Source organism: Ammospiza nelsoni, chromosome 13, assembly GCF_027579445.1.
Source record: "Ammospiza nelsoni isolate bAmmNel1 chromosome 13, bAmmNel1.pri, whole genome shotgun sequence".
Lineage (NCBI taxonomy): Eukaryota > Metazoa > Chordata > Aves > Passeriformes > Passerellidae > Ammospiza > Ammospiza nelsoni.
This window is the reverse complement of record NC_080645.1, coordinates 10,495,001-10,511,508: the sequence shown is the minus strand read 5'-3', so window position 1 is coordinate 10,511,508 and position 16,508 is coordinate 10,495,001. Positions and strand designations below refer to the sequence as shown.

The window sequence follows — 16,508 nt, the reverse complement described above, 5'->3', positions numbered from 1 at the left end:
AAAATTCCCAGCTCTCAAAAAGGGAAGCTTTCCTTAAGGAAGGTGAAAAGACAAGGGCCCTCACTATTTGCTGATGAGCAATCCACCCCTTGCACCCTAACAGTCAGCTTTCAACAAATATTTATACAGCTCAGGGATACAGCTATAGCTGCAACATTTCAGCACAAATATTAGGCCACAACCTCAGCTCGTCTGAACTGGCCTCAGTGGCATTGCAGTGATTTACAATAGCTGAGCTTCTCCCTCCTTTCATTTTTTTCCTCGGTGCGTCTGACCAAGTACGCCCTACATGCTTCTTTCAGATGAAGAGTGTATTCATTTTAAAGTAAAAAATCATTTTAAACCAAGCTCTTCATCATACTAAGGTTTCTCCCAAATTTTAAGGGGCCCTCAGCAAAAAAGATCTGTTAAAAGGTGACTGTGAGTTTTCCGTAGCACAGCAGCACACAGTTGAGTTGGGGGTGGTAAGGCAGAAAGCCATTCCAAAAAATTGATTATTTTGTTAAAAAAAACTACAGATATATACATTTATATATGCATACACACAAACATAAAATCTGGTTTTACTGCTCCCACTGAAGATCTCCATTCTGTGCCTAGGTTTAACAGCAGTTACACAGAGATGTAAGTACACAGTTGTGTACTATAATATTTGTTTCTTAATGTCAGAATTCTTCAAAAATATATGAAGTCTTAATTTTTCCCCTGTTTTTCAAAACAAAAAACATTAGTAAAGCAGTATTTTTTTCCAGTGTTACTTGAAGCTGGAGACAGAGAAATTGATTATATTACATATTTTTTACACAGGCTGAGGGATTAATTTAAATGATTCCCCTAAATCAAAATAACTAGACTTTTTGGCAGTCTTTGAAGTTTAATGAATGTTTATTCTTGCCATCGAGTGTAGGTTTTGGGACACCCTGCAGGACCTCTTAAACAAGATATCTAAAGCTATTAATATAAAATAAGCCAGCCAAAGATGTTTATATTAACATTATGAAGAAAATGCAAGAATTCAAAAGTAGTGGATATTTGGTTTAAAAATTTTGAGTTAAAGATAGAGAACTGTTCCCACTGTGCTGTCAATGTCTATAGCTTAGGGTTTAAACATTAACTACAATTCTGATGATTTCAAAAGTAGGCATGATATAGAACAGGTCTGTTCTGTAGTTGTGTGCTCTCCTAAGTCTGGTTTCCACTCTTTTAGGGACACAGAAAAGCTGCTGTTCTCTTATCTTTCACAATACATTTGGCATTCCTTTCAAATGTCTCTTATCAAAGTTGACAACAAGTACCTATTACTTACAGGCATTTCAATGTGGGTTTTCTGTAGAAGAAAATTAAATCAGGTCATGAAATGTAATAAACCAGACATAGGATTTCCAAATACATTCTATTTCTTTTATGGTTAATACTTTTTGAAGTGCACTACTGAAAAGCTGCATAAATGTAAAACCTGGTTTGCCTCTGATGACTGTGATTGATTAAAACAGTAGGTAATGTTCTTGGAGATATTTAGCTTCTGATAACTCAGCCATACAGACATTCTCTGATTTTTTTTTTATTTTTTTCTGGAGGGCCATTTTCACATGTACAAAAAACCCTTGAAAACTAGATATTTTTTATATCTAAAATTCACAGCATGTCTTGCTGTTAAATTGCCACCTTAGAGGCCTTTTTTAAATTTCATTGAAAATGCATATTAAATCAAAGTGATAGACACATGTAATGTAAAATGTCTGTCAACAATTAGAATCCCATTTGGAAGTTTGTAAAGCATAACAATTTAAAATGAATTTAAATTGAGAAGGAAAGTTTTTAGATTGAGAAGTAAAGTTTTAGCCTGCAGTATTGCAATTTTGTTCAGAACAAATCCAGATTTTTTTTGCTCTTTTCTGAGTGAAAGAGAAATAAAAGAGCCAGAGCTTCTAATGTCATTAGTTCACTATCATGTGTCAATCAAGCAATTTCATTCTTTCAGCAATAAAACACAAATTATATTGATTATTTGATTTTGAAAGATATAATAAATCATCAAGCATGTGAATAATATAGTTCCATGTAAAATCATGTTGCTCTGTCATGGACTCATAGAATGGCTGGGAGAGACCTCAAAAGCACATCTGCTCCAACCTTTCATTTTCCAGGAATCTAGAACACATTGCAACTGAGCCACTTGATGAATCTGCGCTCTATGCATTGAAAAGTGCTACTGGTTTTATTTGGATAGACTAAATCCCTACCCAGCAACACCACATGGCTTGAAAAAGATGTTTCTAGGGAAACTTTACAAAATATCCTTTGTATTCTTCTAAGATTTTACAAGCTTTGCACACAAACCTCCTGCTCCTGAAACCATGGGACCCACAGGCAAAACAGAGCAGGGCACACTGAGGCCAAGTGCCACCAAGGCAGTTTTGGCCCCTGACTCTGTGGCCACACCACTGGGGATTTGCCTACCTAAAAGGGGGCTGGGATTGGCAGTAAAAAGGGTACAAACTCTGGGATGACACCTGGATTTTCCAAAAATCTTGACCCTAACAAATCTGGAGTTAAATTAGGGTTTATGGCTCATATTTATTGAATGCAATGTAAACATCTACAATATGGTTTGCTATAAAATGAAAGTATTTTCAATTAAGTTCAAATTTTGTAGCTTTTTTTTTCCAGTTTTACAACATGCACATTTCCAAGAAGTATCCAACAATGTCAGCTTTCTACACTGGAATTAATATAATCTTGTTGATATGTGCCAGTGCTTCAGGTGCAGCATGTTGTATTCTCTGTGGTGGTATATAACTCCTTAAAAGCAGATACTCTTCCAGGACAGATATATTTTGTGTAATTTGTCCAGATTAAATTCTGGCTGTTTCTAGACATTCCACTTATCACTTTGCTTGATTTTGTGAGAATGACAATAAGAAAGCAGAATAATAAGAAATCCAAAGCATATTCTACAGTTAATTTCTGAACAGAGAGTCAATCCCTTGAGAACTTTACACAGTGTGCTATTGGTTACAATTATTGCAAAAATTATAGCGTGACATCACAAAAAATGATGCAAATTACCAGTAACAGTTTTTGTCTTTGGTTTTTTTAGTATTTTTATTGTCTTTGAGTAATCCCCTTGAAGAGCCAAGATTACCTGTGATTAGCAGATTTGAACAGGTGGTTTAAAGGGCTGTACTCCTAAAATGTCACAGTAGTTTTGCTTTGAGAAGCAGTGAGTGCTTTCCCAGTCAGCAGCAAGCAGTTCCTGCAGGCTCCCCTGAATGTGGCAACCAGCACCGTTACTGGATTTCCTTGCTCTAGGCAAAACATTAAAGGTAGGCCCCTCACAAGGCACAGTCTCTAGCACAAGAAAGTGTTACTGAACATTCTGCAGCCCTGGGCAGCTGCTGCTCTGGGGGCTGCTGGTGGCAGTGCTGGCCCGGGATGCAGATGTACCTGTCTCTCCCCCCTTAGCTCACATCCATCTTGCTTTTTACCTTTGCACTGGGTTTAATTACTGCTTCTGCTCAGTATGAGCATGGCTGGACAGGGGCAGGTCTTGTCCCACTGTAGAGCAATCTGTCAGCAGTGGGGCAAAGGAGTAGCAGGTCTGGCAGCCCTTTGAGAACAGAGCTGCCTGAAACTGAATTTTGCTATTTGGAAATTTTAGGAGTGAAACAAAGAGTAAGTGAATGATCCTGCTCGCACAGAGTGAGTACAGCAATGTTATTGTGTTGTGAGATTATATATACGGTGTTGGAGAGGACAGTGCTGGAGCTGGAGGAGGGAATGGACCATATTTATCTTTCATTAATTCCACTTAATTCAGTACATTTAGCATTTGGCTCTATGTTTCCATTAAACTGTTATTCTTATGTATTATGGCATTGCTTGTGCTTTTGTGCAGCATGAAAACAGAAACTGCTTCAACTGCAGAAGAAGCCAGGCTGAGTAAACTTGAGAGACAGAACCAAGTGACTTCAAGCCTTAAAATATATGGGAATGCAAAGGTGTGCAACTGTCAACTAAACATGTTAACAAGAGAGCTCTCACTGAGAGGTATGGGATTTACATGCTAATCATTGTCACTGATGCCTTCTCTAAATCTTTTCTCTCTCTACATTTGTTTATGCTCCTCTGCAGTTAGTAATGGCCCTGATCTGGCACAGCCACACAAATAGAGCTCCTCTCAGAAATCAGTTTGTATAGACTGGGGGCTCAGACGAAAATTTTATTTGCAAACAGCTGGAACAGCTTAAGAAGTTACTGTACCACGCATTGTTGCCCCATGCAGGAGATTTCCATGTCATGCAAATGTTTGTGCCAGAGCCAGAGCAGCACAGCCTGGTGGGACAGGGCCATCCAAGCATGGGGAAGGGAGGAACTGTGGTCAGGAACAGGTTTGATCACCACAGTTACCCTGCTCCAAAATCACTCACAGCAGTTCTAGACTGAAACACTGCTCATGCTGTGCTGTCAATGCTCTGCTTCCTGCACAAGCATGAGTGACATTGGTGATGTTTAGGATTGGGCACTCACATTGCAAGCTTCTGAGGAAAAGTGTCTTTTCATGGTCTCAGTAGTGAGTAAATAATGTATCCTTCTTTACAAATAGAAGTAGAATAAGCACCAGTGTTTGGTGCAATTCCTAAATGTGCCATGTTGTCTTATACTCAAGTACAATTCTCCCTCTTTTGTTTTGCCTGTTGCAGTACATGACAAGCAGCTGAATTGTTGAACCATTACAGACTGGGGCTACATTTGTCTTTGCACGTATGATTTTTGCACCACATAGCTTTGGTATTATCTAAAACCTACTCAAGCTTTAAATTCTCATTCAGGTAGCATTTCTAGGGTGTCAGTGGCTGGGAGCAGGCTCAGATGAGCTTAATGATTGTGTACAGTCCTGGGGAGAGCCAGCTAGTCTGCAGAAAGCTGCTTAGGGATGTAAATAGACATGTTCTGCAGCCCTGGACACTGCATTTGAGAGGGAATTGGAAGTTCTGGGAAGAAGGACTGAAATACAGAATATGTAACTCAGGGTGAGATTCAAGACATGGCTTGTACAGCAGGATGAAAGTCCAGGCTTACTATATAAAGCATATGAAGGATGGAAACAATTTTTCTAACCCCAAATCTGGTTTCTGGATTTCTGAGGAAGGGTCTTTTAAGTCTCTTTGTGAGGATTGCTCTTTGAATCCTGTTACTTGAGCTTTTCTTACGTAAGGAAAGGAAACTGTGAGTCTCATTTTCTGGGTGATAACTGTGTGATCTTGGGTTTATGAAGCAGTACTTTTCAAGGCTCTTTCTGGGTCACTGATGTAGTATCTGCTGATAGTTCAGTAGAGCTGGCTGGCAGCTCAGTGCTCAACTTTCTTTGCTGCTGAGGAATTTTTCTAAGAAATCAGAAACTCCTGGAGTTACCTTTTGAGGTAGGTAATGGCTGTTGTTGCCATCTGAACATTATATGATCATTAATGGGAAGAAAAGAAAACTGCAGAAATGTGGCTGGGGATCAGATTGGTCCACGAGGAAATAGGCTTCCCACAGGACCCAGACAGTGCATGCACAAGTCTGTGAGCAAACATATTTGCACTCAGAGAGCTGTGTCCTGCACAGCACCACTGCAAACCAGGCTGGCTCAAACTGGGGGCAAAGGGTGCACGGGGAGGATTGTGCTTAGCTCAGGCATGGAAAGCAGAACATTATTCATGAGGCATTTACTTTATTGCAACTAGTTGCTGCCAGGCCAGCTCCTTGTGTTGATGCAGAGAGCATGACAATTTTCACGTTGTAAACACCATGCATTAATCAGGGCACCTCGATATTATGCAAACAAAATGTATGTACTTACAAATACTTCCACTGTATTCGAATCAAAAATACCATGGAAAGAAGAGGGGTTGTCAGGTTCATTTCATTAGGCAAGAAATTTGGGACTCTACAGGCAACATTCCCCTGAGGTTTGAAGCATGTTTACTCTTTAATCACTACATATTCTCCAGTTTAAAATGAAACTTTAAAATGTAAATAAACGTGTGTACTTTGTAACTCTGATTTGCAGTGTAAATCTTTTTGTGACAACAGGTCTTACTTTGTTAGATGACTACCCTGTAGAAATCGTCTGTAGGTTCCATTTCAGAGAAAATATTCATGTGAAATTTTGTCCTTGTGTTTATACTTTGACAGAGTACAGAATTTTTGTGTAATTTTAATTTAAAGGTAAACAGATCCTAAGGGAACACCTTTTTAAGAACATATGTTTTTCCCTAAATATCTTGGAAAACACATCCCTTAGTCCTACTCCTTAAATTGTTTTTAAATTACTCCCATTTCCATATTTTATACTTTTTTATGTAATCCTTTGACAAAGAAATTATAACTATAATATTATATTAAAAACTGACACTAAGGCTAATTGACCCATTAATAAATATCTGGATGAACAGTGATAGAAATTGTGAAGTTTTCCTACCGTATAAAGGCACTTTCCATAAAACAAGATGTTTGGAAGAATTGTTGGCTGGCATTGCAGGTTACATCTTATCATCTGATATCAGATGTAATTATTCATTACTCTTCTTTTGTCATGTACACAATTCATATTTCAGTGTCCTTTTTTTCCTTTGTCCTATCCAGAGTTTCTTCTGTGTTGAGACATTACAATATGTCTTTGAAAGATGTCTTTGTAGCTCAGAATGGATTTTTTGCTGGAGTTTTTTCCTTTTTTTTTTTTTAATCTAAAGCTGGAGAAATCTCTGTCACTTCATTTCTAAACTTCTGGTTTTCTGGTGGAGCCACATGGTGGCTTTATATGGCTGCAATACACTAGGATATTAAAAAAAAATTAAACTGGGATGCAAAGGCATGTGGCTTGCAGAGAAAACTTCCCCTGTGGCATCAAATAAAAATCTTGGTTCTTTATACAACTTATAGATTCACTCTGTCCATACCTGATGACCACTGTGTAATCAGTGACCTAAGCAGCCTACCTGAAATACCCTCTAATTTCTTTTTTAACCCCAAAAAAGGCATATAAAGGATAGAGTGATACCTTGGGATCAATAATAATGTTGGAATCAAGAATCAAGACACTTTCTCAAGTATATGGTATTTAATTTTAAAAAAAAGGTATTTTTTTTTAACACAGGAAAGAAAACATTCTGAGATATATATAAATATATATATATAGGTATAAACATATCAGAGGAAATAATGATGGACTTGAGGGTGTGAAAGTATTTGTAATTACTAGCACTCTTTAGTCCTGTAAAAGTGCATGGAAGTCTTTTGCAGAGTTGCATATTTATCTTTCTGTTTGTTGTTTCCCTGCCTTTTGGGCTGTACATACAGAGTTGCCCATACACTGATACGCGAGATTTTTTTTACTCCTTGGGTTTTAACATTCTTGCCCGAGTGAGAGAATTTTCCATCCAGCTTGTTTACTTCATGATTTATGTCTAAATTGACAGAGTCCTTCGGAGGCATTCGTGTTAAATTTGAAACAAACATATTTAATGCTCGCGTTGTAATAAAACAGCTAAAAGAGCAGATTAAAAAGATATGCACAGAGGGGTCTGATTGATTGAGGGATTGATTTTACTACTTTTCCCGTAGGTGGGTAGTGATGGCTGTAAATCTCCTGATAATCATTTCAGAAGCATCTTCATCAATAAACTCAAAAGGGACAGCTAGGTGTAAAAATTTGCCAGCCATCAGGTCAAACAAAAGGCAGCAAATGTGTAAAGAAACAATTGAATTGAATAATCCCACCTTGGCTGGCTATGGCATTAGTCATTTTTATCTCGGGGGCGGAGGAGTCCCCATCACTGCGATTCTCTGGAATTTAGGGCAGAGAAAGGGAGAGGTTCTTTCCCTCTATTTTTTTTTTTTTTTCCTTTTTGGTTTGACTAAACCCGTATTGCTTACAATTTAATTATGCGGGTAAAAGCTTGTGTTTGCGAGCAATGATCAATTATTAGTTGTCAGTAATAATGGCGAAGGATTCAATTCTGGTGCCCCCTCCTCCTTTTTTTTTTTTTTTTTTTTTTTTCCCTCTTTCTTTCCCCGGAGAATTACTATTAGAAAATTTAAAAGAAATTAAAAATAAGAAAAAAAGGCAGAAGAGAGCAAGAAAGGGGGAAGCTGACAGCATGCCCACAAAAGTAGTCCTACCTAAAGCCACAGAGTCACAGGACTTGCATGTCCACAGTGAATGGCGTGATCCGGGCTATTGATAATGAAACAATTCCGGAGAGCTGGTGCTCGCTGCCCCGGGGTAGCTGCGCCCCAGGACTGTCTCAAAAGTTTATTATACATCGGAGCATAAAGCCAAGTTCCCAGCTGACTGCAGCATCTGGAAGCCCCTAATTACACACATTTCTAAAATCTATGTAACCTGTGTTAGCTGATAAACGGCGAACTTGCGGGGTCAGCTGGAGCGCCGCTCGGAACTCCGGCGAAGTGTGGCTTTTCCAGTTAAAACAGAGGCAAACAGAGAACGCAGAAAACGGAGGAGGAAGAGAAGGAAGGGGGAAAAACCCTGCATAAATAAAAGCCCCAGCGCCCTGCAGAGTGGGCAGCGGGTGTTTCGGCAGGGGGAAGGTGCGGGCAGCGCTTTGCCGTGCGGGGCCGCCGCAGGTTGGGCTGCCCCGACCCTGCTCGGCTGCGGAGCCGCGCCCGCCCCGGGCTCGGGGGTCACGGGCACGAATCGGGAAATCAATCGCATTTCCTGCCCCCCACCCGCACCCCCGAGAGTTATTGAAGGTGTTTTAGAACTACGAGGGGATCGTGCGGCTTTTAACTCCGCCGTGCTAAGGGTGTTGCGTCTGTTCGCAAACCTGAATAACAATAATCCAGTCTAGTGTGATGCATCTCATTGGAATCGTCTCTCAGCAGAATGAACTGCAAATTATCCCCTGTTTACCATCTCCCTTCAGTGCTCATCTCAATGAACTGGAGATCGATCCCCACCACGGGTGTCTTGCAGCCAGGCTGATTTGCATTGAAGCACATTAGAAAGCCTCCCACCTCCATTAAAAAGAATAATCCGAGAGGGGGAAAAAATCTCCAAGGTGTGGCGGGGAGGGAAAAATATGTCACTGTCATTCGGAGCATCGAGAGGGAAAACCCGGGATCAGAGAATATTTACGCTTGTGAACTCTCACAACTTCTGTTAGAGACAATGACGTTTAATTGATGTATTGCTATCAACAACAATAAAGACCGATTTTTCTCTAGCCCTGGCACTGCTGCTCTGCCCCCACCCATTCTCCACCCCTCCCGGCCCCCAGCGAAGGAGAGGAAAACAAACAATAAATAATCAATCGGTCTTGGATGAAATACCAGGCGCCGCTTTAACACTAGCGAGGAGAAGAAAAACGAAAAAAAAAAGTTGTAAAACTTAATTTCTCCAAATTAATTTCTTTTTCTTTAAGCTACTCTTTTTCGTCTTGTTGTTGCTGTTGTTGCCTTTTTAATTACCTGTCCACGGCCGCCTTTTTCCAGCCACGAAGCAAAGGTACTGCTCGTCTGGGGAAATTTGTCTCAAGCTTAATCGGCAAAAGTATAATGAAATTGTGAACGCGAATAATTTTGGGAGATCGTCTAGCTTAGAAACCGTAGGAAGCTAACGGAGTGATTGATACAGTTAGAAATACAGGCATAAATGTGCAAATAGATCCGCGTGGGTATTTTGTGTGCATCTGCGTGTGGCTAGCAGTGAGTTAGGAGTGCGTTTCTGTGCGTTCAGGTTCGGTTTCTTTCCCACTGTCTCAGGGTACGGAGGGTGACAGCCTGCGCCGAGTGTATCCATCTCTGCCGAAACATCTCTTTAAATATTCAGTGAAAAATAATGTCATGTGAAGTACCACCTATAGCAACATTATTATCTTCATTCTTCAACATCATCCCCGCTGATAGCTTCGTTTGTCTTTTTCTCAAAATCTACTGTACCGAATGCTGCGGGGAGGGAGGGGGCTCGCCCTGTGCAGAAATGAAAAGAAGCGTCAATGACCACTTTGCAACGCTGACTAAATACTGGAGTGGCACCTGGGAGGATTTTTCGGTTCGTATGCGTTTGTTTGGTTGGGTTTTGCGACTGTTTTTCTTCCCCCCACCTTTATTGATAAACGTTTTACAATCTCTTTCGTTTAATAATGAGAAGAAAACGCCAGTAAGCCGGTTCCTCGAATGGGAAGATTTGTCCCTCTCTCCTTTCTCCTCTCGCTCACTCTCTAGGCTTTACCGGCTCATTTGAAATTGAAATGAGTTGGATCTGATCAGCCTCTTGCTTTTGCAGAGAGTTTGTTAATATTAATACGGGAAAAAGGAGTAGCTTCTATAGAAGAGTAAATAATCCAGCGGGGGGAGTGGGAGGAGAGAGCACTAGATGGGTCAGGGTGGAGGGAAAGAAACGCCTGTGCTCCCGCTTCTGCCGGTTCAGCTTATTTTACCGAGTAACTTTCCGTGCCCGCAGCAGCGTGACGCGCGGAGGGGCGCGGAGAGCGGAGCTCAGGGGACACCCACCATTCACCCACAGCGTGCGTGTATCGCCGGATAGACGAGATATTAAAAAGAGCCTTGTTTGTAGCCTCTGCGCAACTATACTTTTTATTCCAAGACCGTGCCATTTGTTTGTGAGAGGTTCCTCCTCGCAAGTAACACATGGGTGGAAAAGTTTGGCCGCGGCAGGAGCGCGGTGCCCGCAGGGTCCCGGCGCCGGCAGCGCTGGGGACCGGGCACAAGGAGCGGCCCCGGGGAGGGCAGGGGCTCCGGGACGGCCCCGCCGCGCCACCCTCAGCCCGGCCGGGCCCCGCCTGCGCGCACCGCGGGCAAACCGGGCCGGGCCGTTCCGTTCCGCGCTCGGCGCGGCCGGGGCGCCTCCGGCGGGCAGATGCGCGTCGCTCCCACGTCCAAGAGGGAACAAAAGTCAGGAGCGAGCCGGGGGAGGGGGGGCCGGGGCCGCGGAGCGGGACGCGCCCCCCGCCGCGGCCCCGCCGCCGCCCGCACCGGGCTCCGCGGGCGGACTGACGGCGGGCGCAGCCAACCCGCGCGGCGCGGGGGCGGAGCGGCCGCCTGGTCCGCCCGCCGCTCCCAGCGGCGCCCTAATTGTCCTGGGAATGTGTGAGGTAAAAAACAAACCCTTCCTATTTTCAGCACCCCTCGGGCCGTGATATATGGAAAGAGAAGTGTGTGTGTGTGTGTGTGGGGGGGGGGGGGGGGGGTAGTGAGAGAGAGACCTGGGAGAGGGCGAAATGGATTTTTATTTGTAAAAGCGGGGATAAGAGAAGGGGGGGAAAAAGCACCGAAAAAAAAAAAAAAAAAAAAAAAAAACCAAACAAAAAACCAAGAAAAAAAATACACTAGAAACTTTTTTGCAGCAGCGGGACGGAGCGAGCGGCAGCCGGAGCGGGGCCGGGCTCTCCCCGTGCACGCACTTGCCGGGTGCGGGGCCGATCCTCCGGGGCCGCTGCTCCCTGCCGGCCGCCCCAGCCCTGCGTCCTCCCCCGATCGATTATTGGTCACCCTGCCCTCCCTCCACCGGTGCGGGCTGCAGGCCAGGCGGGGGGAGTTAAAAAAAAAAAAAAAAAGAAAAAAGAAAAAAAAAAAAAAAGAAAGAAAAAAGAAAGAAAAAAGAAAATTGAAACGCAGGGCAAAACTGCGGGAAGGAGGGCGGGAGGCGCGGGGAGCCCGTCGGGGCTGGAGGAAGGGGCGAAGGGAGACACATTCCTATAGTAACCGGGATGGCGCGATGCAGCTCCAGCTGGTTGCTAAGAGGGTTAAACTGTATCCAAACAGCTTTGGGGAAATCCAGCCCCTTCTCCTGCCACATGGATCGACTCATTGGGTGGGAGCGGCGGAGAGACAAGGGTCTCCAGCAAATCAGCGCCTAATTGATTAAGGCGAGCTGGTTTGAATAGAGCTGGCCATGTGCCAATCGCCTTTCAAAGAGCCCCTCTATGATTAATCGCAATGCATTATTGATAATCATAATTATAGCAGGACACATGCGCGGTGCGCGGAGGATCGGGGAGGCTGGGGGGGGGAGGCTCGATTTCCGTAATTTTGAGAAGATTTTTTTTTAGTAATTTTTTATTCTGCCCCAGCTGATGTTTGAGCCAGCATGTCGCGGAGGAAGCAGGCGAAGCCTCAGCATTTCCAATCCGATCCCGATCTGGCCTTGTTATCCCAGCGAAATGGTGAGTTCTTCTCCTCTCCCTCGCACACATTTTAACACAAACACACACAAAATAGATGAACTTACCTTGCGGGGAGTCGGAACCGCGCCGGGCACTGGTGCGGGACAACAGGATCTCCCGGAGTTATACGCGGGGGGGAGGGGGGGTCCTTCAGAGGTTTTGGTCCAAGTTCTTGGGTTTTATCTTATTTTTTTAACTCAGCGTTTTGTTTCGTCTGTTTCTTAACGAAACTCCAAACTCTTTCCGTTTTTTGATGTTTTCCCTCCGCCCTCTCCCAGCGGGGCGGTCTGGCATCCTGAGCCCGCGGGAGATGGATCCGCGCCCCCCGCGTCTCTCTCCGCGCCCCGCGGAGCTGCGAAACAAAGTGGGGCTGCGGTGGGGCGGCTGATCCCGGAGCCCCGCGGGACCGATGCCCCGTCCGGCCACACACGCTGCCCGCGCCGTCCCCCCGAAAGGGCCGGAAAATCCCCCCCGGGCACCCACTTTCCTTTCTCACCGCCTCCGCCACCCCCCCGCGGACCCCGGCGCTCCGCACCCCCCGCTCCCCCGCAGTCCCGCCGGGCGCAGGACGCTGCCCCGCAGCCCCGGCCTCCGGCTGCACCAGAGGCTTCCTGGAGGCGGAAAAGTTACCGCCGCTGCCGCCGGGCCGGGCCGGGCCGGGCCGCGGGGGGATCGCCCCGTCCCGGGAGCTGCCGCCGCCGCGCGGGTTCCGCGCTCAGAAGGGACTCGGCGGCCGCAGCGCGGAGGCTCCGGGCAGCGGGGAGCCGATTTGCTTTCCCTAAGGTTGTGATTTTTGGGTATTTTTTTGTTTGTTTGGTGTTTTTTTCCTCCGTCTCCCGCTTCCCTCCAAGCCGGTAAGCGAGGGATAAACGCTGGCTTTGTGTCCGCCCGGATTTGCAGTGGGAGCGTGTGAAGTATCTTTTTCTTTTTTTTTTTTTCTTACTCCTTTTTTCCCTCCCCTCCGGAACAGGGGGATTTCGTAGGAGTTCGGCGCAGCCCGGCGGGCAGCGGGGACCGTGCCTCCCTCTGCCCGTACCTGTGCTGGGACGCGGGGCGACAAGTGGTCGGTCCGGGGCCCGGGGCAGTCCTCCCATCCCTGCCGGCGCAGGCTCCGGCCCCCCGGCGGCCATGAGGAGGGCGAGGGCCGGGGGGCCCGCGGGGGGACGCGGCGGGTGCGGAGGGCGGCGCGGAAGCGCTTCAGGCGGGCAGGTAAGGGAGGACCGGGCGCGGCGGAGCCCCTGCGCCTCCCGGGCCGGCCCCGCCGCTCGGAGCACCGGGCGCTCCCCGCGGCGGCTCCCCGGGGCAGCGGCGGCGCGGGACCCTCCGCAGCCGCGGTGCGGGAGCGCTGGGCCCGCCGAGCCCAACGAGCCGCGCCCGGGCCCCGCCGCCCGCCCGCGCCTCTCGGCCGCGCCGCGACAGGGGCCGGACTCCGCGCGTGGAAACGGGGCGGAAAGTTTGCGGGATGTTGTGCTTAGCTGGGAGCATTTACCCGGCTTCCGAAATGCCCTGAATGCCCTTCTCGTACACCAGCAAATAGATCAGCACTGGCTCCGCGGCGCTCTGCGAAACATTTCTTAAATGTCATTTGGGTCCTGAGAGTCGATTTGGGGTTTTTAAGTGAGTTTTGTGAGTTTTGAGTGCACTCGAGTTTTACCGTTTCCTCAGCGTGATCCCCTTTCTCATCTCAGTAAACGTATTTCTTTTTCTTACGATATTATTCCCACTTCCGCTCGAAGTTTGGAGTAGCAGTTGGAGAAGCGTTAGGGTTTTAGTTGTCTTTCATCGGCCTTCTGTGAAAGAATTTGGAACTTCTTAAAGTGAGCAGAGAAAAGAAAAGCAGAGAGGGATTTTTTTACATCTTCACTTCGTATGATTGCATCTTTTGACATTTGCTATCTTTTTTGGTTTGTTTTTAGTAGGTGGAACAGGTCAAAACCACTTCAAAGTATCTTTTTTTTAAAGTAGCCGTTTTCTTCTGTTTTTAGTCTTTTGATCTGATTTTGCACATCGTTTTCAAATGAAGTACAGTGGGAGTGTGAGAAAGGAATGTTAACTGAGCAGCTTTCCTGCCTGTTGCTAAAGGATGTCCTTGAAGTAAGTTGAATCTTGCCTGAAATGATGGTGTGGAAGTGAAGCTTTTGTTTCGTTTGGGTGGCAGTCGTAAGTTAAAGAAGAGAATGACGAAGTTTATTCTGTTTTAAAACTATTCTAGGAAAGCAGTGTGCTGTACTACAAAATCTGTAGCAGCCTCCCCCTTCCCTTCTCGAGTCCTGGTGCCGGCTTGTGGCTGGTTTACATGGCTGGACGCTGAGTTTGGAGTCAGTTGCCCAGAAGGTGTGCTTTGTAATGGTGCTTCAGGGCTCCGGGCGCTGCAGGAGCATTAGCATAGAGCTACCCCCGCCTTCCCGGGCTCCCCGGCCCTGGCAGCAGCTTCTCCCTTGAGCAAGACACGGTGGGAGAGCTTCGGCGGGGACGAGCTTGCCTTGTGCGCCTGTGAAATTGCAAAACAAAACTTGGGAATTCCGAGCGCTTCTTTCCTCTCCTTTCACGCTGTGAGTTCAGGTTTGCTAATCCATGTCCGGCTTGCGCAGGGTGCAGCGAGGGGAGCATCGCTCCTCTGCGGGCACTTGCAGTAAGGTACTGCTGGGCAGGATTTTGGGCGAATCCGTAGAGTGGCTCTGTGAAAATTTCTCGCATCTAATTTGAATTCCGGGTTTTTAAAACTTTTTGCTATGGTTTCATACCTAAAGATCAGTAGGGAAAAAAGTTCCTGGCACTGCATCAGCATGTTTTGGTTTGGCCTTTTTTCTTATCTCAGTCTCTCTCTTTTTTTTCTTTTTTTTTTTTTTTTTTTTTTAAGTTCAAAGCTCATGAGTTCACCCCCACCAGGAAGACTTTTCACTTTAAAATATATTTCTGGTGCAATCAATGGATAAGTAGGTTTACCCTTGTAAAATCCTGTGTATGTGCACATTTGAGAAAGTTCGTATTGGAGTAACCAGAGCACCTCTCAAATTAATAGCAGAAATTACTTGCAGCATAAATTATATTCAACAAGTAACTAATTACTGCTAGGAAGTGGGTAAGAGATCGTGGGATTATTTCCTTTTGTTAATAACTGCAGCCACTTTCATGACATTTTAGATTGTTTTTTCTGGTTTCTTGGAATTACATTCCAAATTGTAAAAAACATTTTTGGGGTGCAATGTTCCAAGGCAGAAGTTATACTGGAGAAATAAACCATCTAGACTTTGACAAAGAGAAAATATTTACTGCCCTTTCTTTTAAAGCCTCATCAGAACCAGTGCCCTTTCATGTCAATAATGGATTTTGGTGAATTCCTGCTGCAGCATTACGATCATCCACATAATTGTTACTGGGCCCATGAAATAAAAGAAATTAGGATTGCTTTCTTCAGTGGGATCTGGAGGACAGGATGCTTAGGAGACAGAACTGCACAGTTAGGCTGCTTTTAGTTCATTACATAATTAGGCCTTTTTGTGAGGTAGCTGCAATCTGTTGGTTCAGGATACAGACACTTGGGGTTTTTTCCAAAGGTGAGCCCAGGGTGTAGAGGGCCTTGTGAAATATCACTTATGCAGATGCAATTCAGAAATAATTACTGAAACCCATATGGTGGAAGTTGTCTAAAGCCAGTGTTAGTTCAGACCCGTTGTGTGTGTGTTTCCCCTGCATAACCCCAATCTTTGTCTTGCTGCAAAATATTTATGTTTTAGTTTGTACCTTATTTATCTTTTTGATGCTAAGTAGCATCTGGCTCCCCGAGGACAAGCCCTCCTGTATATTTAGCTGTACCAGTGCTTATTGTATATCTGGCTTTTAACCATATTCATGCTTTAATTGTGAAAACATGAATCTTTATTGAAATGACCTGACATGCCTCAGAAAACACAATTATGATTCTTGAAACCGTTTGTAAAAAACAAAAGGGGCAGCTCCTGCCAGAGGCACCCTGAAGGATCTGTGCCCTGTGTGTTTTCCACACTTGAAGGTACATCACACCTTTGTGCTTCCAGTCTCGAAAAGCTGAAAGCTGAAACGGGTGAGCGAAATTGTTGCTTCGTGTCTGTATGGCTGGTGCTGGGGAAGGAAAAAAAAAAAAAAGAAGTGTTCAGCTGTTTTAACCTTTGCTAGCCTCCTTCCATCCAAAGGTGACAGGGTTCAGATCACAATATGTACTTCAATATCTTGCCAGTGACCCCCGAATTGAGTCTTACTGGTTGCTTAGCAGGAAGTTAGTAGTTTATTTTAGCTTCACCTTATCAGCTTTGCTTCTTTTGCTAACCCTATTCCCCT

At 45.2% G+C, this 16,508-nt stretch overlaps 1 protein-coding gene across 2 annotated transcripts in view; it reads left to right on the top strand.

Annotated features, from left to right (window-relative positions):
• The first annotated feature begins 12,027 nt into the window (after positions 1–12,027).
• Positions 12,028–16,508, top strand: part of SALL1 (spalt like transcription factor 1) — a 14,862-nt gene continuing 10,381 nt past the window's right edge. Inside the window, exon 1 of one of the 2 annotated variants that reach the window (XM_059481619.1) lies at positions 12,028–12,191. In XM_059481619.1, coding sequence (XP_059337602.1) covers positions 12,116–12,191 — 76 coding nt within the window. In that variant the 5' untranslated portion in view covers positions 12,028–12,115. Of the gene's footprint in view, positions 12,192–14,193; positions 14,286–16,508 lie in introns of those variants that run through there. The other variant, XM_059481620.1, reaches the window with a different exon arrangement.